Below are 24,349 nucleotides of genomic sequence, written 5' to 3'. Positions count from 1 at the left end.
CTCTGCAGCCAGTGTGGCCACAGGACTGTGGAGGGAGGGTCTCTGGGATCCAAAGCACTGTTGCCTGGGCCAGCAGTCAAGGGAAGTGCCCACTGCAGTTTGCCCCGCAGGGAACATATGTTCTAGAATACCTCCTGCAATTCCAGTATACAGGGCTCTAAAGGTTACATGTATGGCTGAAACAGCTGAATAGTTTTGGTTTATCCAGCTCAGTTTTTTTCAATTAGTTGCTAAAACCCGTTGCCAAGAGATTTTAAGACTCAACACTATCAGACTTTTGAATGTGGAGTTAATGTTTGGAAAAAGAATAACGTTTTCTGGCATCCCTGTTTATAAGCTCTGCCAAGAGTGGACATAGTTGGAATGTGATTGCATTAACCATTGTGAATATGCTGAAGTTATATAGTTTTAATCCTTATGCAGTTCATTTGTAATGGTTCACCCCCCATGCCGATTTTGTTTTAAATGTTTGGTTCATATACTTTGGGTGCTTTCAGTCATGGTAGCAAAACGTATAATACTATAAACAAGTGTGACCCGCACCAGCTTTCACAGTGATCAAGCAAAATATGCACCTGATCTCACTGATTGTTAAGAGACCTAATACAAATAAGATGGGGTTATTATTCTTCTGTTTGTCATATATTATAATGAGGGCTGATATTTCAGATTCAAACATCAGTTAAAAGAATGTACTTACATATCTATGGCTGAGTTAAGACACTGACTCTCCCTTTTAAAATACTCTGGAAACAGCCAGGATGCAGCAAAGTTGATAAACTAGATCAACCTCACTTTAGAATGTATGTCGTTTAAGAACAAAATAAGATTTTAAAGATACTTTTAAACATAAACTTTTAAATGTATAAAAATTTTTGGCTGTAAACATATATACTGACTTTTAAGATCATGTGTACTAATATCCTGGCCAAAAAAAATGTTTAAGAAGTATCACACTTTGATTAGTAGAGATTGTTTTCACTATAACTAAGGGTATTCTGCATTTTTGTTTAAGAGACCAAAGTAACAGCCTCTCTTCAAAAGAAACACTGATGTCCCTTTTCTGGTCCAGAATCCAGTCAGGATCATGAAGCACTTAGCTGTTGTATCGTACAGTTCAGATTGCTGCTTTGGTACTGATTCTTAATCTCCTCCCTTTTATATTTGTGATATAAAATAATAAGAGGTTAGTTATATAAAATATTAAAATATCTTGAACTTGGGGGAAGAGTAGGTGCTGATTCAGGCATTGTGTCATACCAGTATACCTACATTTAAAGTATGAAACGTCTCACATTGTTTTATTTATGACACTGAAGAGGGAAGGCTATGAATTCATACTGAAGATCATTATTCTCAACTTTAAAACTTGTTAGGGACCCTCTAACCTTTACTGGTTAAGTTCCATTTCCAGTCTTACTGACCGCAAAGAATTCACCCAGAGGTTTGTTTCTGTCACGGCTGCTTGTGGGGATCCCAGAGAAACTGTCATTTCTGTTTCCTGATATTTCAAGGAGATTAACTAGGTCCCAGTTTTCCATGAAAGTTGATCTTCCCCCAGTGGGCAGAGTTTAGGGCTATTCCTAGACCCCCTGAAGGACCTGCTGGAGGAATCTTGGTGGGAGCCAGATACTGGTTCCTTGGGATCTCAGAGGACCTTGTTCTCATGTAGTTTCAGAGACTTCCCCGCCTAGGTCACTGTGGATCAATAACACCAGGCTGGCCTTCAGCATGGATTGAGATGAGCACTTCTGTTTCTGTGCAGAGTTTTCACTTGGGCTTAAGAGTGCAGACTCTGGAATTAAACTGCCTGGCTCCAAATTCCTGCCTTACTACTCATTTTTTAATTACATGACCTTGAGCAAATTACTTAACTTTCTGTATCTCCGTATCCCCATCTTTAAAATGGGCAAAATGATAGTATCTGCCACATATGGGTGATTGAGGCACATGTGTATATAACTTACAAGAATGATGTCTGGCACGTAATAAGCATTCAGTAAACGTTAGCCACCATCATCACTCCCTCCCTACTCCCCTTCCTCCTCTTGCCCTTCCCCCCTTTCCACCCACTCTTCCTCCCCAGTGGCCTTGCACACAGTTTATTCTTTGTCTAAGATGTCTAAGAGCGGAGAACACATCGGTCCCTCTCAATACCCCGAGCACGCTCCTTCCACCCAGCAGAGGCTGAGCTGCAGCAGCACACCCCACCCTACCCCTCCTGGTGCGTTCCTGGTGACCTAAAGTTACCCAAATCAGTCCAAGCCTGTGGCAGGGGTTCCCTGAGCCAGAAAGAGCTTCGTGGACAGATTTTCTCCATCCAGCTTCATGAGATGAGCCGAGAGCCCATGTTCCCTAAGCCCATAGTGCATTCAGTTTGGCTTTTTATTTTCACTGCCACCACCAGTCCACATCTTTGTATCTGTTTCTTATAGAAAGAGCTTCCCGATTTTCCCCTCTCTCCTTTCACCAGTTTCCATTCCCTCCGGACCATCTAAGATTATCTTGTTAAATATTGTTGTAATAATTTCTTTCTTATTTCAAAAATTGTTAATTGTGTCCCACTGTCCGTAGACACTTGTTAGCATGGTTCAAGGCTCGCTCGCTCACTCTCTTCCCACCCACATTTCCAGCCACATCTTTTTAAAAAATTAATTAATTAATTAATTAAATTTTGGCTGCGTTGGGTCTTCGTTGGTGTGCATGGGCTTTCTCTCGTGCGGCGACCGGGGGCTACTCTTTGTTGCCATGCGCGGACTTCTCGTTGCGGTGGCTTCTCTTGTTGCGGAGCACAGGCTCTAGGCTCGCGGGTTCAGTAGTGGTGGCTTGCGGACTCTAGAGCACAGACTCAGTAGTTGTGGTGCACGGACTTAGTTGCTCTGTGGCATGTGGGGTCTTCCTGGAACAGGGCTTGAACCCGTGTCCCCTATATTGGCAGGCGGATTCTTAACCACTGCACCACCAGGGACGTCCTCCAGCCACATCTCTGAGTCTCCGCATCTCCTATGCCTTTTTCTAAACACATCACACAGTTTCATGTTCAGTACATTTGATGATGTTATTTCTTCCATGTGTTATTTCTTCCTCTATTTCTTCCCCTGCTTTTCTGCTCCTTCTAACACACACACACACACACACACACACACACACACAAAGACAAAGCAAATCCAATGCCACTTACCCTAGAACCTCCTCTGATGTCCAGCAGCTCCAGTCGGTCCCTCATCTGGACTCAGTTGTTTTTCTAAGCCTTCAGTGCAGCACCAATCTCAGGTTGAGATCATTATTTTAGCTTCTCTACCAGATAGGGGGTTTCCTGAGGAAGGAATTGCATTTTATTCATCCTTCGCTTATCCTCTGTTGCTTAGCGTAGTCTTACACTGGCAGATGCTCAATCAACGTTTAATGAGTCTGACTGCATGTAGCTTGATCTTGGCAAACTTTATATATTTAAAAATCTATAAGCTTATAAATTTGAGTGTCTTTTTTCACACTGTAGGAAGATTTACAGTAAGATTCCTCTATCAATAAATATCCCCTCCTCATTTAAAGAAAGACTTGATTTACCTAAAATTTTCGGACTCTACTTATCATATAGAAAAGACCATGAAACAGTAAAGAAGGTGCCTGCAGTGGAGCGTTCATCTGTGCCGTACACTGTGCTTTGGCACTCCAGAGTTACCACTTAACCCTCGTAATAGCCCTGTAAGAGGGGGCCTATTATTAGCCTCCACACATAAGGAAACTGAAGCTCAAAGAGGTCAAGTAACTTGCTTACAATCACTTAACTAGATCTGGGATTCAAGTCTGGGCATTTCACTCCAGGGACCCCACTTTTAAGCACCGTGCCATTCCCATTCAGGGTGACAAAAGCCATCTGATCCTGTGGCTTGTGCAGAAGAAGTGAGCTGTAGTTCTTGTTCGTTATTTGCTGAATGATGAACAAGAAATGGAGACCTCTGCAGGCCTTCCCGTAGGGGTATGAGAACCAAATGGAGTTCTGAGAAGTCACTCACACGCAGAGTGCTAGTATGAATTCAAGGTTTAAAAAAATTCATCTTAGTCAAAAAATTAAGGGAGACATCATGGTCAGTGAACCTAATTGTAGTCAGTTAAATTAGCTGTGTTGTGCTAAATCATTTGCACTATAGAAAAGCCAGGAAGTTCCAGAATTGTTCTCTAACACTTCCTGTACTTCCACCTCCACCCCCAGTATTTTTTTAACCATTGTCAGTGACTTAGAAGTACAACGATATGAAGTCAACCGTTAATATTTATATTACACCAGGAACAAGAGAAATGGGAAAAGTAGGAAATAATACTAAGTGTTTTGACTCATAATTGCAACAAGATTTCTGTGATAATAGTTTAGAATGATACTTATTGCAATATGCAATATCTGGCATATTGCAGTAAGATCTAATCATTATGCCTTGCCTGTTGATTTTTTTAAAAAAATTCCAAATAGAGAAAAATGCAAGATTGGCAGCCTCTATTTTATACATGGTTTATGTCTCACAGCCATATTATGGAGAATGCAAAATTCTTAGGACTTTTAATGATAAAGCAAAAGCCTTTGAAGAAGCTTATGGAAAGTTGTTTTGGGCCTCAAGCACCCCAGAGGTGCGTTCTCCTCTATGACTGAGGCTACTTTGGTGGAAATGCTTGAGAAGGACTGATTTTTGTTTTGCTTTGTTTTGCCTTTTATGCCAAGGTAGAATACAGAAAGAATCGTAAACTTATAAAAAAGGTTATATCAGCCAGAAAGTTCCATGCTAGATGTCTCATTAACATAACCATAATCCTCAAGGAGAAGAAGTATTGGCCTCCACCTCCTCCTTTTCCTCAAACACTTTCCCAGAGATGTACTGTGATTCATTTCAGCAAATTGCCATCTTTTGTTGGGAGAGAAGTAATGGCCTAGGTGAGTTCTGCTGTGAAAGCGCTTCTTGACCTGAGTCCCTAGCCCCAAGTAAAGCCGCACCTTTGTCTAGGAATCCGCCTGGTTCATTTATCATCTGTCACTGATTTTTGTCTGGGAACCAGAGACCAAAACTCTCCAGGGATACCACTTACATTCTTACGTGACTATGGTTTTAATGACACAGTCCAGGAATATCCCTTTTTTATGCTAATTTCCCTCCTTTTCAAAGAAAATGGCCCTGAAAATTCTGTAATTTTGTACAGTGACCTATTGCAATTAGCAAGCAAGGACAAACCCTGCCATTTGACTGCATAGAAAAAAAAAAAGAAAATGGACACGAGTCCAGTGGCGTTTGCAGCTTCAACATTTCTGGAGACTGTTTTATCAGCACGCCTCTGCACCCAGATCTGGGCCGTGCCAGGTACCACTTTCCTGGCAGCTGGCTGATGGTGTGCCGAGTGGTTGGCTCTGCCAGTGGCTCTCCCAGGGAGCATCACTTCATCTCATTGACATGTTCTTATCTGTCATGAGAAATTAAATGTGCTTAAGATGGTGCTCATAAGGCTAATGAAGGTTTTTAGGAGTTTTTTTGTTGTTGTTCAATTTGATTTATGACAGATCTGTCAAGACTTAAGTTTTTTATTTGCTCTCTGTTTTTCACCCCTGGTTATGGAGAGGGATGGGTCTCTTTGATTTCTTTTAACAGCATGCATACCATTTTTTAAACACATCTTTTTCACAGATGAAACAATAACTTAGTGTTGTCAGTTTTAAGATCAAAAGCATAGACCCATCTGTAATGACTTGGAACAGTTACTAAACAAAATATTACCTTGTAATGTCTGGAGACTTAGGCAGACAGCCCATGGAGAATGCAGCAGGAGGATAAATTGCTGCACAGATTGTCAGATTGCCAGAGAATCCAGAGGACTGGCTCCAGGCAGGCAGTTCATTCTTCCTTGTAGGACAGTTTGCTTTTATTCACACGTGGGAAGATAAAGGGTTTCCCTTCTCAGCTGCTCATGGAACAGGGGATGTGTTGAGAGGAACTGGCCTACTGTGCTCAAAGCAGGCAGCTCCTAGGGTTCCTGGCCCTTTATTCCTTTTGTCCAAGGAATCAGTCCATTGTCTGCTAGCTCTTGGTCTCATGTCTGGTGCCAAATGCCACATGCTATTCCATTTGGTATCACTGGTGGCTTTTCCCACAATCCAGGGTGACTCACTGCATTCCACAAAAGGTAGAGGATTTATTTTTTTGATTTTTCTGCCTACTTGATGAACTGCCTTTCTGCCGTCTCCCAATCTGGTGGGAATTTGAGACTACAAAGATGGAACCTGCTTCCCAGACAAGGATAGAGGCGAGGAGGAAGGTCATTGTTAGACAGCAAGTCCAAGTTCTGTGAAACACAGCAGTGCTAGTTGTGAAGCAAACATCTGTGCAGACTGTGAGTCGTCCTTCCAGGTCTGCTAGACGTCTTCAGGACCGCTGAAGAGGGTCTGGGGCTCAGTCCGACTGTGAATTGAAACGGGTTTACCAATCCAGGAACACTGCACAGGATGGCAAATATAACCATGGTCAAAGCGAGAAGTCACCTCTGAGCTCTTATTTGTGTTTCCAATGGCCTTGTGCATGTTCAAATACAGGTGTAGAGCCTTTTAAAAAATTGGGACAGAGAGTACTAACAGTAAAAATATCTTTGGGGCAGGTGTGGGTGGTGAAAGGCTTTCATAAGAAAAGATATCATCCTCCAGGGAGTCTGCTGAAAACTGAGAGCATTGCTTAGGACAAGCTCCTTTCATGGTTTCCCAGTACTTATTTTTCCCTCTCACTGCCACTCACATTTTTCTATTTTCATCTCTTTTTCCCTTTTAATTCTAGGAATGCAGTTATTAACTTCTAGTCTGTGAAAAGGAATCTTTGTCAGACCTTCAGACAGGCAGTAATTTGGGTGTTTTGCCAAAGGTGATACGGCAGCCAACCCTCAGCTTCAGTTCCCCACCCTGGGCTACAGCTGCCTCCTGCTGTTGTGATGGCTGTGCCCTGATGAACCTGTCAAATAGCTTTTAATGACGGCATTTGTATATACAGGGCATACCCTGTCCCTGCTAGGGTTTAGTTACGTTTTTGCAGCACATCAATGAAAATGTGAGAGGGATGGTGCCTGTGGGGTAACGGTGATTAAAGTGTGTGTGTGTTTCCATTTTCTTTCTTTGAACTTCTTCCAGAAATGTTTACCTACCATGCCTACCATGACTTTGGGAGGATGCAACCAAATTAGAGTTTTACTATATTTATGTGGTTTTGATCTAGGAAATTGTATGTATTGTACAACAACTTAGTGTAATGGCATACATTCTTATCTATTTGTGTAAAATATTTATAATTTTGCAACCTTTCCTTTTAACTGTTCCATAAAAATCTTTAAAAACAATTCCAGTTATTCCACCATGAGAAAGAAGAGCATCCTGTCATTTGCAACAACATGGATGGACCTTGAGCACTTATGCTAAGTGAGATAAGCCAGGCAGAGAAAGACAAGTACTGTATGATCTCCACTTACATATGGAATCTAAAAAAGACAAGTTAGTAAAAACAAAGAATGAAATGATGGTCACGAGGGGATGGAGGGTGGGAGAATAGGACACATGTTGTTTAAGGGTACAAACTTGCAATGGGTAACAAAGAAGCCCTAGAGTTTTAATGTACAGTATAGTGAATATAGACAACAATATTGTATTATAATCATCAAACAAGAGACTAGAACTTAATTATTCCAACCCCTAAGAAGAAATGATAATTATGTAATGTGATAGAGGTGCTAATTATCCCTACAATGACAGTCATATTAAAATATATAAATGTATCAAATTAACATGTTGTATACCTTACATTATAGTGTTATATGTCAAATATGTTTCAACTAAAAAAATTTCAAACAAGTTCTCACTGATTATCAATTTAGACTTCCTCACTGTTTTTGTGAGAACTCATTGGAATGCAAATAGAAGTTTAAGGAGAGATTGGTATGGTATCGTCATCATGATTTGGAGAAGAGTATATATGTTGTTATTTCTTCTTGGAAGAAATAAGTATGATTAGAAAAATATTCTGATTTATTAATAGCAACAAGTTACTAGTTATTTCATCTTTGTTCTTAAGTTTGCAAAGTAAATATCTCACTTACCTGTGCAAAGAACAAAGGAATTTGAAACTTATTTAAAACAGACTGAGAATCAGTTGCATAAGTCAAGCACAGTAATCTGACTCACTTTAATTTTGCAAAAATGCTTATCATTCTACTTTATTATACAAAAATGGATGTAGTATTAATTGCCTATCTTCCATGCTTGTGAGCACTCTTAAAGATAAAAAAATCCATATATCTACCACACTAATGATTTTCTTTTCCTTTTTTTTTTTTTGCTGTACGTGGGCCTCTCACTGTTGTGGCCTCTCCCGTTGCGGAGCACAGGCTCCAGACGCGCAGGCTCAGCGGCCATGGCTCACGGGCCCAGCCGCTCCGCGGCATGTGGGATCTTCCCGGACCAGGGCACGAACCCGCATCCCCTGCATTGGCAGGCGGACTCTCAACCACTGCGCCACCAGGGAAGCCCTTCTTTTCCTTTCTTGCTTTTCCACACTTTTCTTGCTTACTCCATGCTATTTTGTAATGACAGGATTAAATATTTTATGTATCTTTATAATCATGTTTGGTTTTTAAAAACCAGCTGTTGCAAATAGAAGAACATCTAACTTCATTTTGATTCAAACAATATTTGGAAAGCTGTCACACGTACAAGGTATTTGAGATAGTGATGGATATAGAAAATTCCCTAACCCCATGGAACATTGTCTAAAAGGATAATAGGCATTATTTGTTTGTTTGTTTGTTTTAATATATTTATTTATTTAACGAGTATTTAACACTTTATATCCTAGGTACAGTTCTAAATAATTTGCAGGTATTAACTCATGTAAGTAATTGTATATGATGAGTGTTTCTAAAGAGAGAGATGATCCTTTTTATTTGGATTTCATTATAATTTAATAATAGGCAACAACTGAGATCTGGGGCATGTAAACACACAGCATTTCTCTCATTTTATCACATCTTCAGAATGTGACACCTGGACAGGACCGAAGAGAAATACGATCCCTTATATCAGGACGGGAAGGCTGAGTTGGGTTCATGATCTTCTGCATCTTTTAGCAGTTTGGTCCCTATGTTGGCTTTGGCTGGTGTGACTAGTTGTACTCACATTGACTTGGAGTGATCTTTTTCTTCCCTTAACCTGACGTTGTCATTGCTGTTCCATTGACTCTTTCTATACTGTTCTATTTTGGGAGAAGTTGATGAAGAATACCTCTCTTCAAAATTGGCTTGCTAACCCCTATTTTTAGAGAAATTATCGTGTCTTGCATACTTGACTTTCAAGATGACAGTTTACAAACTAAACTTCAACTTGAGTATTCTTAGGAAGGTCTTTTTTTTTTAAGCTCCATATCTAATTTTGTCTTTTTAAAAAAAATTTATTTATTATTTATTTTTGGCTGTGTTGGGTCTTCGTTTCTGTGTGAGGGCTTTCTCTAGTTGCGGCAAGCGGGGGCCACTCTTCATCGCGGTGCGCGGGCCTCTCACTTTCGCGGCCTCTCTTGTTGCGGAGCACAGGCTCCAGACGCACAGGCTCAGTAGTTGTGGCTCACGGGCCTAGTTGCTCCGCGGCATGTGGGATCTTCCCAGACCAGGGCTCGAACCCGTGTCTCCTGCATTGGCAGGCAGATTCTCAACCACTGCGCCCCCAGGGAAGCCCTAATTTTGTCTTTTGAAAGTTCATAGAGCTTCCTGTTGCTTTTCAAGCAACGTATTCTAGAAACAATATGTTATACTCTTAATTGTATAATTTATACTGTGGTATTTCAAAAGCCTTTAGAAATTATTCTGCTTTCTTATAAACTTCATTTTACAAATCAAAATAAATTATATGAGTTAAGCAGAAGTTGCTGTTAAGAGCAGTAAAGAAGAGAAAGAGAAATGTGCAAATTGCATGAGAATAAGATTTTTACCCTGTATTGGACAGTCTTTTAATTCTAGAACTTTCTTTTTCTTTACACTTTTTAAAAAAATTGAAGTATAGTTGATTTACAATGTTGTGTTAGTTTCAGGTGTACAGCAAAGTGGTTTAGTTATACATATATATATATTTTTCAGATTCTTTTCCCTTATAGGTTATTACAAAATACTGAGTATAGTTCCCTGTGCTATACAGTAGTGGGACTTTCTTGGAAAAAGGGAATTTGTGAGTTTCTTTGAGCAAATTTAGGAGAATATCATTTTTGTGATAACATTTTCTTTACTACCTGTCTTAGTATCTCCAGGCTGCTATAACAAAATATCACAGACTGGGTAACTTATGAACAACAGACATTTATTTCTTACAGTCTGGAGGCTGGGAAGTTCAAGATCATGGTGCTGCCAGATACGGTGTAGTGGATGGTGAGAGCCCCCTTCCTGGTTCATAGCCATCTCCCTGTGTCTGCACATGCTGGAAGGGGCAAGCAAGCTCACTGGGGCCTCCTTTATAAAGGCACTGATCCCATTCATGAGGGCTCTGCCCTTGTGAAACTAAGTACCTCCCAAAGGCCCCACCTCCTAATACTGTCACATTGGGCATTAGGATTTTAACATATGAATTTGGTTGGGACACAAGCATTTAGACCATACTTTAAGCAAATTTAGGAGGTCCCTAGAATATCACTTTTGTGATAACATTTTCTTAACTAAATATATTTGATTTTTGTTTGTTAGTCACCTTCTTATAAAAGTCAAAACCTATCTCTTGTGTTGTTCACAATTAACTAGTTCCAAGCTATTGCTTATCTAGAATTGGCCACTTCCCCCATCTTGTTTCTCTGTATAATCAAGTTTACAATCAGTCACTAATTCTTAGTCTCAGTATGAAGCAAAATTTCAGTTGGGTAAAGACTATAATCTTATGTGTATGTGTTGTCTGGTAAATTTGACATTTAAGGGGAAAAAATGTATATACCACTTCTTTGTACTGGTCTAAATTTTGAAATGAGCTACAAGTGTGCTTTGTTTTTAGGTCCGTATTGTGGAAGCATGACTGTGCCCAAAGAACTTTTGCTGAACACCAGTGAAGTAACTGTTCGCTTTGAGAGTGGATCCCACATTTCTGGGCGGGGTTTTTTGCTAACCTATGCCAGCAGCGACCATCCAGGTATAGCAGAAGGACCAACATAAATCTGTAAACCTTTATCTGTCTTAGAATTCCTCTTGCTAGTCACCATCTCCGGAGAGAACTGTGACCTCAGATCCAGAATTAAGATGTGAGGGAAGAGAGGAATGCAGTGTCTTTGTAAGTAGTTAGGTCTGAACTGAATACTTTCATAGCCCATGTTAGATTGATCCGCTGACTTATGTGGGAGAGGGTTGATCTCATTTTCCTAGAAATCATGGATTGTGTATCTTTGGGGCTACCCTCCTGACCCTCCTAAGGTCTGGCTATTCTCTGGAGCTCTCCACCAACCCCTTTGTTAGCTTAGGGGACAAGCCTTTTAACCAGCGACACCCCCCCACTCCATACACACCAGTGCACCAGCGTGGCAGCATGCGAGTATGAGGAGGGGGAAGTCACTGTCACCAAGTGCCCTACCCATCCAGCTAGCGTGTGAAGGGGGGAGAAGGGGAGCATGAATATTGATGGGAAAGGAAAGTGTGGCCTCCCATCCAGGCCTCGAACTCCAGAGTAATTTCCATGCAGCCCAGGGTCTGCCAGGGCCACAGAGGTGCCCAGAGTTCCTGCTTCAGGCCCCTCCTGCAGAAATACTCTGGGAAGGGGGTACCCCATTCATTTCTCGCTCAGCCAATCAGATCTGTGCAATATCCTAGCAGGCCCCTGCATGGCCGGTGTTCAGCATATGTTTCTCCCTAAGAACTACTGAAATGATTAAGGAAAGAAAGAACTTCTGCAGCAGGTATGGAATATTTTGGAAACTATACTAGGTCCATCTAAAAGCACCAAAATCCACAGTATCTTAGAGTTTCCATTGCTGAGTATTAGTTCAGTTCTATAAATTGCTCCAGAGAGCACGCTTCTTTTAAGTCCTTGGTCCTCATTGATCAAAGCTGATAGGCTCTTTGTGTTCTCACTAAACTCCTGGCCCTGTGGTCGCTCGATTGCCACTAGCTGAATTGTTAAATTAAGGTGTTCCTGAACCTTCTCTGTGAACCACATTGGGCTCTTGAAATTGTTTTCCTCCTGCCAGGGGAGGTTATACACATGACCTTTGTAGGTATGTAGTGAATGGTAACTAACCAGTGTTGGGTTTTTTGTTGGAAATAGATTCTGTTGTCATTCACTGGATAAATACTGAAGAACCATCATTGATGGTAGAAAAGAAAAATGAAGGGAACTGATGAAATCCTGGGGATAGTGTGTCAGTTTTTATTTATTTTTAAACAGAAAAGTTCAGATAACTAGATAACGAGTAAATACTTTTCAAAAACTGTTTCATTTTAAAAGAAATCTTTAGAGCTGATTGCAATTATCTTTATTTATGACAGATTTAATAACGTGTTTGGAACGAGCTAACCATTATTTGAAGACAGAATACAGGTAAATACAACGTCCTAGCTGTGCTGCAGTCATTTGTTGCTGAATACTTTGTTTTCCTTGACATTAAACCAGATAAAGTACCTTATTTGTACTTAATTTAATTAAAAAAATCATCTATGTTGTAACTAATTAGGAATATTTGAAATGGTTTCTTATACAGCAGAGATCAGCAAACTTTCCGTCAAAGTCCAGATAGTAAATACTTTAGGTTTTGCAGGCTGTGCAGTCTCTTTTGCATTTGTTCATAGTTTCTGTTGCCTTTGTAGTGCAGAAGCAGCCATAGACAGTATATATGTGAACGAAAGCATGGCTGTGTTCCAAAAAAACTTTCTTTATTTAAAAAAAAAAAAAAAAGGCGCTGGCTGGATTTGGCCCATGGGTCACAGTTTGCTGACCCTTGAGTTCTACTGTAGTACCAATGAGCCAAAATGGAGTCTAGAGTGCTTTTTTTTTTTTACCGGGCCAGCATTTGGGAGTGACTTTTGTAATTCTGGAGGGGTTCATTTTCTCTTTCCCACAAAAAAGAGACTTACTGAGAATAGGAGATGAAAATTTTCATCCCAGCTTTACTTTAACTGGAAAAATGACTTAATCTCTTAGATGTACGTTTTCTCATCTGTAAAGTAAAAGTCTAGAGGGGGATTTCTCAGCCTTGGCACTATTGATATTTTGGATTGGATGATTTGCTGTTGTGTGCATTGTGGGTATTTAGCAGCATCCCTGGTCTATATGACCCAGTCATGATAAATGTCTCCAGACGTTTCCAGAGGTCCACTGGTGGGCAGAAGTCACCCCTAGTTGAGAACCACAGGTCTATAGGTCATTGTCAACAAAAACACTAACAACAACTCTAACTCATTAGAGTGTTTCCTTAGTACCAGGTACAGCTCTCTGGAGTTAGCATATAGATAGCTCATGTGAATGTTCCAGTACGCCGATGAAGCAGGTTCTCTTTTACCCCAAAAACAGAGGCACAAAGCAATTAAATAACCTGCTTAGGGCTACACAATAAATAAGACTACCCCAAAAGTCAAGCTTAAGGGTCCATGGTCCTATCCATCTGATACTCTAATAAATGAGATTCTTTTATATGCAGAATCAACTCTAGTGTTTACTAATATGAAGGCCAGCTGAGAAAAGACAAAAATGAAAATGACCAGTAATTAAATGTTGCCCTTAAAGTTGCTGTTCATCCAGTGCAGACATTCAGCAGCATTTTCTTTCCAGCCATATGTGTACAGTCCCAGTGGTGACAGGGCCTCTGGGCATCAATAGTCATTTCCTATCCTCTTAGAGAAAGGAATATATTCAACCCTACAGTGTGATGTTATGGTGTCAGATCATGGCTAAGCTGTAGCCCAGCCTATTTGTAGTGTTTAGTTAAAGATGAGGTATGATGACTAGTACAGGGCCATAATCCTTCATCCATAATTGTGAAATGCAGAAAGCTTTAAAAGTCAAAAGATTTTTGTAACTCATTTGGTGGCAGTACCTGATTAATGTGACCTTAAATTCACCTGACAGCAAAATTGGACTAAATTAAACATGAGGCTGTTTTGTCTTTATGTATTTGACCTAATTTGACTATCCATATATTTGATACAGAGATATTAATGTTTTGATTAATATTTGCAGACCTCAGTGGAGTCGTGCATCATATACATTATTGGCACTGTCTTACTTTTCTAAAATCCCCAAAATTCTGAATTCTGAAATACATCTGGCTCTAAGGGCTAGGATAAGGAACTGTAAACCTGTAATAGGATTTCCATTATTTCTGTTTCTTAATTCCTTGATTATTGCTGTAGTGCTGGATTCCATTAGGTCAATGGGGAAGAATTACGAACCATTTATTTGGGTAGTTTTGATAATTAGATTCTGTTACACATCTAATCTGCTAAGTCAGCAGGAGGAAACTGAGAGGAAATGAAATAAAAGCAACTGCTATTTTGGAATCTGCTTGGGCTGGTACATTCTTCTTGAACAAACAAAGCAAACATTATTGTAATATGGTATATATAGAAACAAGGGCCTATGGCATTCATCTTTAAAGCTGTCAATGTTCACATAATATTTTGAGTTTCCTTTTGCACGTCTTTTTAGATGTATGGTTGTCTCTCATGGCCTATTGAAATGTTGATGCTTGAAGGAACTACAGAAGAAGAAACTGAATTTAAGGGGGATTATATGCAATATTCGGGGTCACATAGCTAGTTAGGTAGTAACAGAGCCTGGGTCAACACACCCTAAGCCACACCCAACCATACCATATGCCATGACATGTTTCTGAAAAGTTTCTTGAAAAATGACTCTTAAGTAAATGAAATCCTAATTTTAAATATACCTCTTTTAGTCAAACTCATAGAAACAGAAAGTAGTTCCTGGGGGCTGAAGGTTAGGGGAAATAGGGAAAGGTTGATAAAAGGGTATAAACTTTCAGCTATAGAGATGAATACGGTCTGAGGATCTAATGTATAACGTGGTGACTATAGCTGATAACACCATATTGTGTAATTGAAATTTGTGAAGAGAGTAGAGCTTAAATATTCTCACCAAAAAAAATACATATACGTACGTGTGTGTGTGTGTGTGTGTGTGTGTGTGTGTGTGTGTGTGTGTGTGTGGTGATGGCTGTGTTTAACTAACTAGATGGAAGGAATTCTTTCAGTGTATACATATATCAAATCATCGTGATGTACACTTTAAATATTTTACAATTTTGTTTGTCAGCTATACCCCAGTAAAGCTGAAAAAAATATACACCTTTTTTTCTGATTGCAAAAGTAATTTATAACTAATGTAGACCATCACTCTCCAGGCATTTAAACTTGACTAATTCAAATTGAGGTGTGCTGTAAGTACAAAATATACGGCAGATTTTGAAAACTTATTTAAAAAAAAGAGACTGGAAATATCTTGATAATTTTTCTGTTCATTACATGTGGAAATGATACATTTTGAATATATTAGGTTAAACAGAATATATGAGTAATATTAATATTAATTTTGCCTGTTTCTTTTGATTTTTTTAATGTGGCTACTAGAATATTTAAATTAACATGTATGGCTTCCATTGTGGTCCAATTGGGTAATGCTAGTAGAGTGAATCCAAATTTACAGAGTTAGTAACACAGAAAGTGATAGTTTCTCAAACTCCTACACTTAGAGAGAATCCAGAGATATTCTTCCTTGTTTTCTTTTTATCCATAGAAAACATAAATTGTTATTTAAACATTTCTTTTTATAAAAACAAGAGTATGCTATATATACTGTATTTAGAAACTTTACCTTTTTTTTTTTGCGGTACGGGGGCCTCTCACTGTTGTGGCCTCTCCCGTTGCGGAACACAGGCTCCAGACGCACAGGCTCAGCGGCCATGGCTCATGGGCCCAGCCGCTCCGCGGCATGTGGGATCTTCCCGGACCGGGGCACGAACCCGTGTCCCCTGCATCGGCAGGCAGACTCTCAACCACTGCGCCACCAGGGAAGCCCGGAATATTTACCTTTTTACTTAACATTTCTTGGACCTCTTAAAATCAATTAAGATGCTTTAGGGAAGCTCATTGTTTAATAGAGTTTATAATGAATTTTGATATAAAACAAATAATTGTGTAAAACTTGCCTTCAGATGAACATTTTAGATAAGTCTGTGTTTTCACAAATCAGGTTTCTGATTTGTCATTAAAGAAAGATATTCCTGCATGTTGTATAGAGGAGAGAAAATACTTTTAAGTATAATTTCACACTTTTTAATTTCAGTACGACCTAATAAAATATAAACTCTTTATTTTTTTTCCAGCAAGTTCTGCCCGGCTGGTTGTAGAGACATAGCAGGAGATATTTCTGGGAATGTGGTGCATGGATATAGAGATGTAAGTAATTGAGGGTAATCTTATGGCAGTGAGGAAATGAAAAAGAGTTAGTGCTTGTTGCTCTGCCTGAATTCTTTACAAAGTAAAGTCAAATAAGATATAAAACTTTGTAGGTAGATGCACAGTTCTCTTTTCTGAGAATAAATGAAATAAGTATAAAAACCAAGGTTATTCATGCATTCATTCCTATTTTTAGCATTTCCAGTTAAGCATACTATAAATGAAATGGTAAACAAAACCCTTTATATTATTTATATTTATATTAATTGTACCTAAGGGTATAATTCCATCCAATTTTATAAGAGATCATCCTTTTGTTATAATTTATTTCTTTATTTTAATGCTCCAATTGATTCATGTAATACAGCCAAGGACATGAACATTTTACATCACAGAAGAGTGACATTATATCTAGGACCAGCAAAGCTGTATGCCCTGCTCATATATATTATTCCCCTCCCTCCTTGCACTCCAATTTCTAATGCCTATTGAAACTCTCTGGGTGATATAAATTGTTCCCAGAAAAAAATAAATTCACAAGAAATCATTTTTCTAAAGTATATATCTTATATCCAGATATACAATCCTTTGTTTCTTACTATTTACAGATTTCTATCCTGGAAATCTGATACCTGATTTTTTAAAATTTGCTATTCAAAATAGTTGCGTTTATAGCTTACGGGAAGGGGCTTGAGTTATTAGAAATGTAAAAATCTATATAGTGATGGAACTTTTCTAAGAGTTCTTTATGCACGGGGAAAACATACACGTTCTAGGAGATTGATCATATATCTCCAGCAGGAGGGAAAAAACTTGGCTTTAATTTTGCTTTCAGTACATCCTGATTCTGGAAGCAGCAGGTTTTGTGATTTTGCTCTTTGTTTCCTTTTTCTTGTGTTGTCTTAATTTACAAGATTGACACAGGATATTTACTTGGCCTAGAAACTGAATCTTAAAATGATTTACACTACCTCAATTTGAAAATATACTCGGCACAGGCTGAAGTCCTAGATGACTTCAGGAAATTAACCAAAAGAACTAAAATGTTGAGGTATAGTTTTCTCCCCCTAGCAATATAAAGTTTTAATATAATATTTTCCTATCCTATGTAAGAAACTTAAGAATTATATGCAGAAAGAGAAATAGCATTGTTTCTTTCTTTTTTTTTTTTTTAGTGTTTATTTTTACTTGTTGACAGTTTGCTTTATTAATTTATTTATTTATTTTTGGCTGTGTTGGGTCCCCGTTTCTGTGCGAGGGCTTTCTCCAGTTGTGGAGAGCGGGGGCCACTCTTCATCGCGGTGCGCGGGCCTCCCACCATCGCAGCCTCTCTTGTTGCGGAGCACAGGCTCCAGATGCGCAGGCTCAGTAATTTTGGCTCACGGGCCCAGTCGCTCCGCGGCATATGGGATCCTCCCAGACCGGGGCACGAACCTGCGTCCCCTGCATCGGCAGGCAGACTCTCAACCACTGCGCCACCAGGGAAGCCCCCATTGTTTCTTTCTTGCTTTATTCGTTGATCTCACCTCCTCTTGACAGAGCTCTCTTTTTCAGAGTAACAGGTTAATGGTTTCCTGGGTGGTAGGCCTCAGTACCTGATCTGGAAGTGCTAACAAACAGGTTTCCTATTTGATGCACCAACTGGTTTTACACCATTTGCTTCCAGTATGATTTCATCTGGAGGGAAAATTTGTATTTTGAAAACTAATCTCTTCAAAGAAGTCTGATTAGTGTCTTTTTGTGGTATATATTGATACTGTGTGTATATTAGATATCTATTGCTACATGACTATTACCAAAAACTTAGAAGCTTGAAACAACACATGTATTCTCTCTCATGTTCTGTGGGTCAGAAGTTTGAGCGTGGCCTGCTGAGTTTGAGTGAGGAACACTCACAAGGGTGTATCCAAGGTGACACAGGGTGTCAGTGGGGCTGCAGTTTCATCTGAGGCTTGACTAGGAAAATATTTGTTTCTAAGCTCACATGGTGTTGGCAGCATTCAGTTACTGATGGGTTGTTGGATTGAGGACCTCAGTTTCTTCCTGGATTTTGGTTGGAGGCTGTCCTCAGCTCCTTACATGTGGGCCTCCCCAACATGGCTACTTGCTTTTTTTTTTTCTTTCTCTCTCTCTCTCATTATTTTCTCTCCGCCGTCTGTGTACCATCTTTATTTTTTTTAATTTTATTGATGTATAGTTACTGTATAATATTACATGTTACAGGTGTACAATATAGTGACTCACAATTTTTTTAACATCTTTATTGGAGTATAATTGCTTTACAGTGGTGTGTTAGTTTCTGCTTTATGACAAAGTGAATCAGTTATACATATGTTCCCATATCTCTTCCCTCTTGCATCTCCCTCCCTCCCACCCTCCCTATCCCACCCCTCTAGGTGGTCACAAAGCACCGAGCTGATCTCCCTGTGCTATGCGGCTGCTTCCCGCTAGCTATCTGTTTTACATTTGGTAGTGTATATATGTCCATACTGCTCTCTCACTTTGTCACAGCTTACCCTTCCCCCTCCCCATGTCCTCAAGTCCATTCTCTAGTAGGTCTGTGTCTTTATTCCCGTCTTGCCCCTAGGTTCTTCATGACCACTTTTTTTTTCTTAGATTTCATATATATGTGTTAGCATACGGTATTTGTTTTTCTCTTTCTGACTTACTTCACTCTGTATGATAGACTCTAGTCGATCCACCTCACTACAAATAACTCAATTTCGTTTCTTTTTATGGCTGAGTAATACTCCCTTGTGTATATGTGCCACATCTTCTTTATCCATTCATCTGTCGATGGACACTTAGGTTGCTTCCATGTCCTGGCTATTGTAAATAGAGCTGCAATGAACATTTTGGTACATGACTCTTTTTGAATTATGGTTTTCTCAGGGTATATGCCCAGTAGTGGGATTACTGGGTGGTATGGTAGTTCTATTTTTAGTTTTTTAAGGAAGCTCCATTCTGTTCTCTATAGTGGCTGTATCAATTTACATTCCTACCAACAGTGCAAGAGGGTTCCCTTTTCTTCACACTCTCTGCAGCATTTATTGTTTGTAGATTTTTTTTTTTTTTTTTTTTTTGCTGTACGCGGGCCTCTCACTGCTGTGGCCTCTCCCGTTGCGGAGCACAGGCTCCGGACACACAGGCTCCGCGGCCATGGCTCGCGGGCCCAGCCGCTCCGCGGCACGTGGGATCCTCCGGGATCGGGGCACGAACCCGTGTCCCCTGCATCGGCAGGCGGACTCTCAACCACTGCGCCACCAGGGAAGCCCTGTTTGTAGATTTTTTGATGATGGCCATTCTGACTGGTGTGAGATGATATCTCATTGTAGTTTTGATTTGCATTTCTCTAATGATTAATGATATTGAGCATTCTTTCATGTGTTTGTTGGCTGTCTGTATATCTTCTTTGGAGAAATGTCTATTTAGGTCTTCTGCCCATTTTTGGATTGGGTTGTTTGTTTTTTTGATATTGGTGACTCACAATTTTTAAAGGTTATACTACATTTATAGTTATTGTAAAATATTTGCTGTATCCCCCATGTTGTACAAAATATCCTTGTAGCTTATTTTATACCTAATAGTTTGTACCTCTTAATTCCCCACCCCTATATTGCCCCTCCCCTTAGATTCATTTAGATAGGTTCTTATTCTCCCTATTCAGAAGCTTTGAAGGTGTCACTACCACCTACAGGATCAAGTTTCAATTGCTTAGGCTTTTAGGCTTTTGCTTTTTATCCAAAGCCAGCAATGGAGAGTTTCCTAACCAGGGAGTCTCCCAGCAAGACAGGTTACAATCTTATGTAATGTTATCATGAGAGTGCTGTCCTATCACCTTTGCCATATCCTATTAGTTAGGAGAAAGCCACAGCTCCCACCCCCGCCTAAGGGGATTACACAAGGGGAGAATACCAGTAGGCAGAGATCATGCGGGTTATCTTAGAGTCTCTCCTCGAGGGTGTCTTCCTTTTAGGGAATATGTTCAGTTGTAACAAGTCTTTTCTGGAAGGGTCTTTGCAAAACCTAAGCATATCCTCTTGGTCAGGATGACAGAATCTGTAAAACAAGTTACTAGAGAAGCTGTTGAAGAAGCAGATGCTCTGTCACAGGGAAGAAATGGGATGAATTAAAGAGTAATTAGAGAAAAAGAATTGGTTCATTCTGTGTTGTTTCAAAAGGCAGAACCAGGATCAGGGAGGCCCATTTCTGTGGCATATAAGGAATAGCTGAACAATGCAAAACGGGATAGGATGTCTCAAGAAAGGCCCTAATCACTGGAAGTGTCCGGTGTAGAGGTTACAGCCATTCGTCAGGGTAGCCTGTATGTGTATGGAAGGTGCTGTGGGTGGAGAGTGGGACAGTCTGTCGGGAGGTGTCAGCAGAAAAGTTTAAAGATCTTTTAGAGTTCGGGAGATGCTGTGATTCTGTCTCCTCGACTGCTGAATTCAGGCATCTTATGGTGTAGGCTCACCTGGAAACTGGAAATAAAAAGCCCCCAGAACAGTTTTTCTCTTGGCACCTTCTCCCAAGCCTGCTGACCGTACCACCTGCTTTTAAGTGGAACACATCCCTTAACTCACTCGTTTCAGTAATTCCTCATTCCCCAAAAATGTTCAAGGAGTATGGTAAATTAAAGGCAGACAGTGCAAAAAGTGTGCTCCTGGTTTAGGGGAGAAAGGGAGAAACCCAGTCCATCGCCTACACCAGCAACAAGCCAGAGGTAAGTACACTGTGTTGGTGAGTGATTGTCTCTGACTGATGACAATAGGAGTGATTTTATTTTTTTCCTATTTTCCAAAATTTCTATAATGAATGTATTGCTTTCCTAAAGAAAATGTTATCATCATGGTAATTATGAAGACTGCAGCAACACTGAAACAATTCATAGGATAGAATGAGGAATATATTTTTATTATTTAACATTTGACCATCATCCCACCAACATTTTAATCTATTTATTTATTTATTTTTGGCTGCGTTGGGTCTTCGTTGCTGCGCGCGGGCTTTCTCTAGTTGCCGTGAGCGGGGGCTACTCTTCATTGCAGTGCACGGGCTTCGCATTGCGGTGGCTTCTCTTGTTGCTGAGCACAGGCTCTAGGCATGTGGGCTTCAGTGGTTGTGGCTCATGGCCTCTAGAGCGCAGGCTCAGTAGTTATGGTGCACGAGCTTAGTTGCTCTGCAGCAGGTGGGATTTTCCTGGACTGGGGCTTGAACCCATGTCCGCTGCATTAGCAGGTGGATTCTTAACCACTGCACTACCAGGGAAGCCCTCTGACAACATTTTAAACATGTGCTTTCTTCATGTTTTATTAAAGTCAATCTAAAACGTTTACTTTTTTTTAACGTCTTTATTGATAAGTGCTTTACATAGTTGTGTTAGTTGCTGCTGTATAACAAGTGAATCAGCTATACATATACATATATCCCCATATCCCACCCTCTTGCGTCTCCCTCCCCCACTCCTTATCCCACCCCTCTAGGTGGTCACAAAGCACTGAGCTGATCTCCCTGTGCTATGCAGTTGCTTCCCACTAGCTATCTGTTTTACATTTGGTAGTGGATATATGTCCATGCCACTCTCTCACTTTGTCCCAGCTTACCCTTCCCCCTCCCCGTGTCCTCAAGTCCATTCTCTAGTAGGTCTCTGTCTTTATTGCTGTCTTGCCCCCTAGGTTCTTTATGACCATTTTTTTTTCTTAGATTCCATATATATGTGTTAGCATACGGTATTTGTTTTTCTCTTTCTGACTTACTTTACTCTGTATGACAGACTCTAGGTCGATCCACCTCACTACAAATAACTCAATTTCGTTTCTTTTTATGGCTGAGTAATATTCCATTGTATATATGTGCCACATCTTTATGCATTCATCTGTTGATGAACACTTAGGTTGCTTCCATGTCCTGGCTGTTGTAAATAGTTATGGTTTTCTCAGGGTATATGCCCAGTAGTGGGATTACTGAGTGGTATGGTAGTTCTATTTTTAGTTTTTGAAGGAACCGCCATACTGTTCTCCATAGTGGCTGTATCAATTTACATTCCCACCAACGGTACAAGAGGGTTCCCTTTTCTCCACACACTCTCCAGCATTTATGGTGTGTAGATTTTTTGTTGATGCCCATTATGACTGGTGTGAGGTGATACCTCATTGTAGTTTTGATTTGCAGTTCTCCAATGATTAGTGATGTTGATCAGCTTTTCATATGCTTCTCGGCCATCTGTATCTCTTCTTTGGAGAAATGTCTGTTTAGGTCTTCTGCCCATTTTTCGATCGGGTTGTTTGTTTTTTTGGTATTGAGCTGCATGAGCTGTTTATATATTTTAGAGATTAATCCTTTGTCAGTTGCTTTGTTTGCAAATATTTTCTCCCACTCTGAGGGTTGTCTTTTCATCTTGTTTATGGTTTCCTTAGCTGTGCAAAAGCTTTTAAGTTTCATTACGTCCCATTTGTTTATTTTTGTTTTTATTTCCCTTTCTCTAGGAGGTGGGTCCAAAGCACCTTTCTGTGATTTATGTCATAGAGTGTTCTGCCTATGTTTTCCTCTAAGAGTTTTACAGTGTCTGGCCTTACAATAGGTCTGTAATCCACTTTGAGTATATTTTTGTGTATGCTATTAGGGAGTGTTCTAATTTCATTCTTTTACATGTAGCTGTCCAGTTTTCCCAGCACCACTTATTGAAGAGGCTCTCTTTTCCCCTTTGTATATCCTTGCCTCTTTTATCAAAGATAAGGTGACCATGGGTGCGCAGGTTTATCTATGGGCTTTCTATCCTGTTCCACTGATCTATATTTCTGTTTTGTGCCAGTACCATACTGTGTTGATTACTGTAGCTTTGTAGTATAGTCTGAAGTCAGGATGCCTGATTCCTCCAGCTCCATTTTTCTTTCTCAAGATTGCTTTGGCTATTCGGGGTTCTTTGTGTTTCCATACAAATTGTGAAATTTTTTGTTCTGTTTCTGTGAAAAATGCCAGTGGTAGTTTGATAGGGATTGCATTGAATCTGTAGATTGCTTTGGGTAGTAGAGTCATTTTCACAATGTTGATCCTTCCAATCCAAGAACATGGTATATCTCTCCATCTGTTGGTATCATCTTTAATTTCTTTCATCAGTGTCTTATAATTTTCTGCATACAGGTCTTTTGTCTCCTTAGGTAGGTTTATTCCTAGATATTTTACTCTTTTTGTTGCAGTGATAAATGGGAGTGTTTCCTTAATTTCTCTTTCAGATTTTTCATCATTGGTGTATAGGAATTCAAGAGACTTCTGTGTATGAAGTTTGTATCCTGCTACTTTAACAAATTCATTGATTAGCTCTAGTAGTTTTCTGGTAGCATCTTTAGGATTCTCTATGTATAGTATCATGTCATCTGCAAACAGTGACAGCTTTACTTCTTCTTTTCCAATTTGGATTCCCTTTATTTCTTTTTCTTCTCTGATTGCTGTGGCTAAAACTTCCAAAACTATGTTGAATAATAGTGGTGAGAGTGGGCAACCTTGTCTTGTTCCTGATCTTAGTGGAAATGGTTTCAGTTTTTCACCATTGAGAACGATGTTGGCTGTGGGTTTGTCATATATGGTGTTTATTATGTTGAGGTAAGTTCCCTCTATGCCTACTTTCTGGAGGGTGCTTATCATAAATGGGTGTTGAATTTTGTTGAAAGCTTTTTCTGCATCTATTGAGATGATCATATGGTTTTTATCCTTCAGTTTGTTAGTATGGTTTATCACATTGATTGATTTGTGTATATTGAAGAATCCTTGCAATCCAGGGATAAACCCCACTTAATCATGGTATATGATCCTCTTAATGTGCTGCTGGATTCTGTTTGCTAGTATTTTGTTGAGGATTTTTGCATCTGTGTTCATCAGTGATATTGGCCTGTAGTTTTCTTTCTTTGTGACATCGTTG

The 24,349-nt window shown here is 39.7% G+C and overlaps 1 protein-coding gene across 1 annotated transcript in view; it reads left to right on the top strand.

Annotated features, from left to right (window-relative positions):
- Positions 1-24,349, top strand: part of DCBLD1 (discoidin, CUB and LCCL domain containing 1) — a 71,807-nt gene that overhangs the window by 26,795 nt on the left and 20,663 nt on the right. Inside the window, exons 3-5 of the mRNA XM_082633990.1 lie at positions 11,030-11,164; positions 12,511-12,562; positions 16,362-16,434. Coding sequence (XP_082490116.1) covers positions 11,030-11,164; positions 12,511-12,562; positions 16,362-16,434 — 260 coding nt within the window. The remainder of the gene's footprint in view (positions 1-11,029; positions 11,165-12,510; positions 12,563-16,361; positions 16,435-24,349) is intronic.

Source organism: Mesoplodon mirus (genome assembly GCF_964341445.2).
Source record: "Mesoplodon mirus genome assembly, chromosome: 10".
Taxonomy (NCBI): Eukaryota; Metazoa; Chordata; class Mammalia; order Artiodactyla; family Ziphiidae; genus Mesoplodon; species Mesoplodon mirus.
This window is presented reverse-complemented; position numbering and strand designations above follow the sequence as displayed.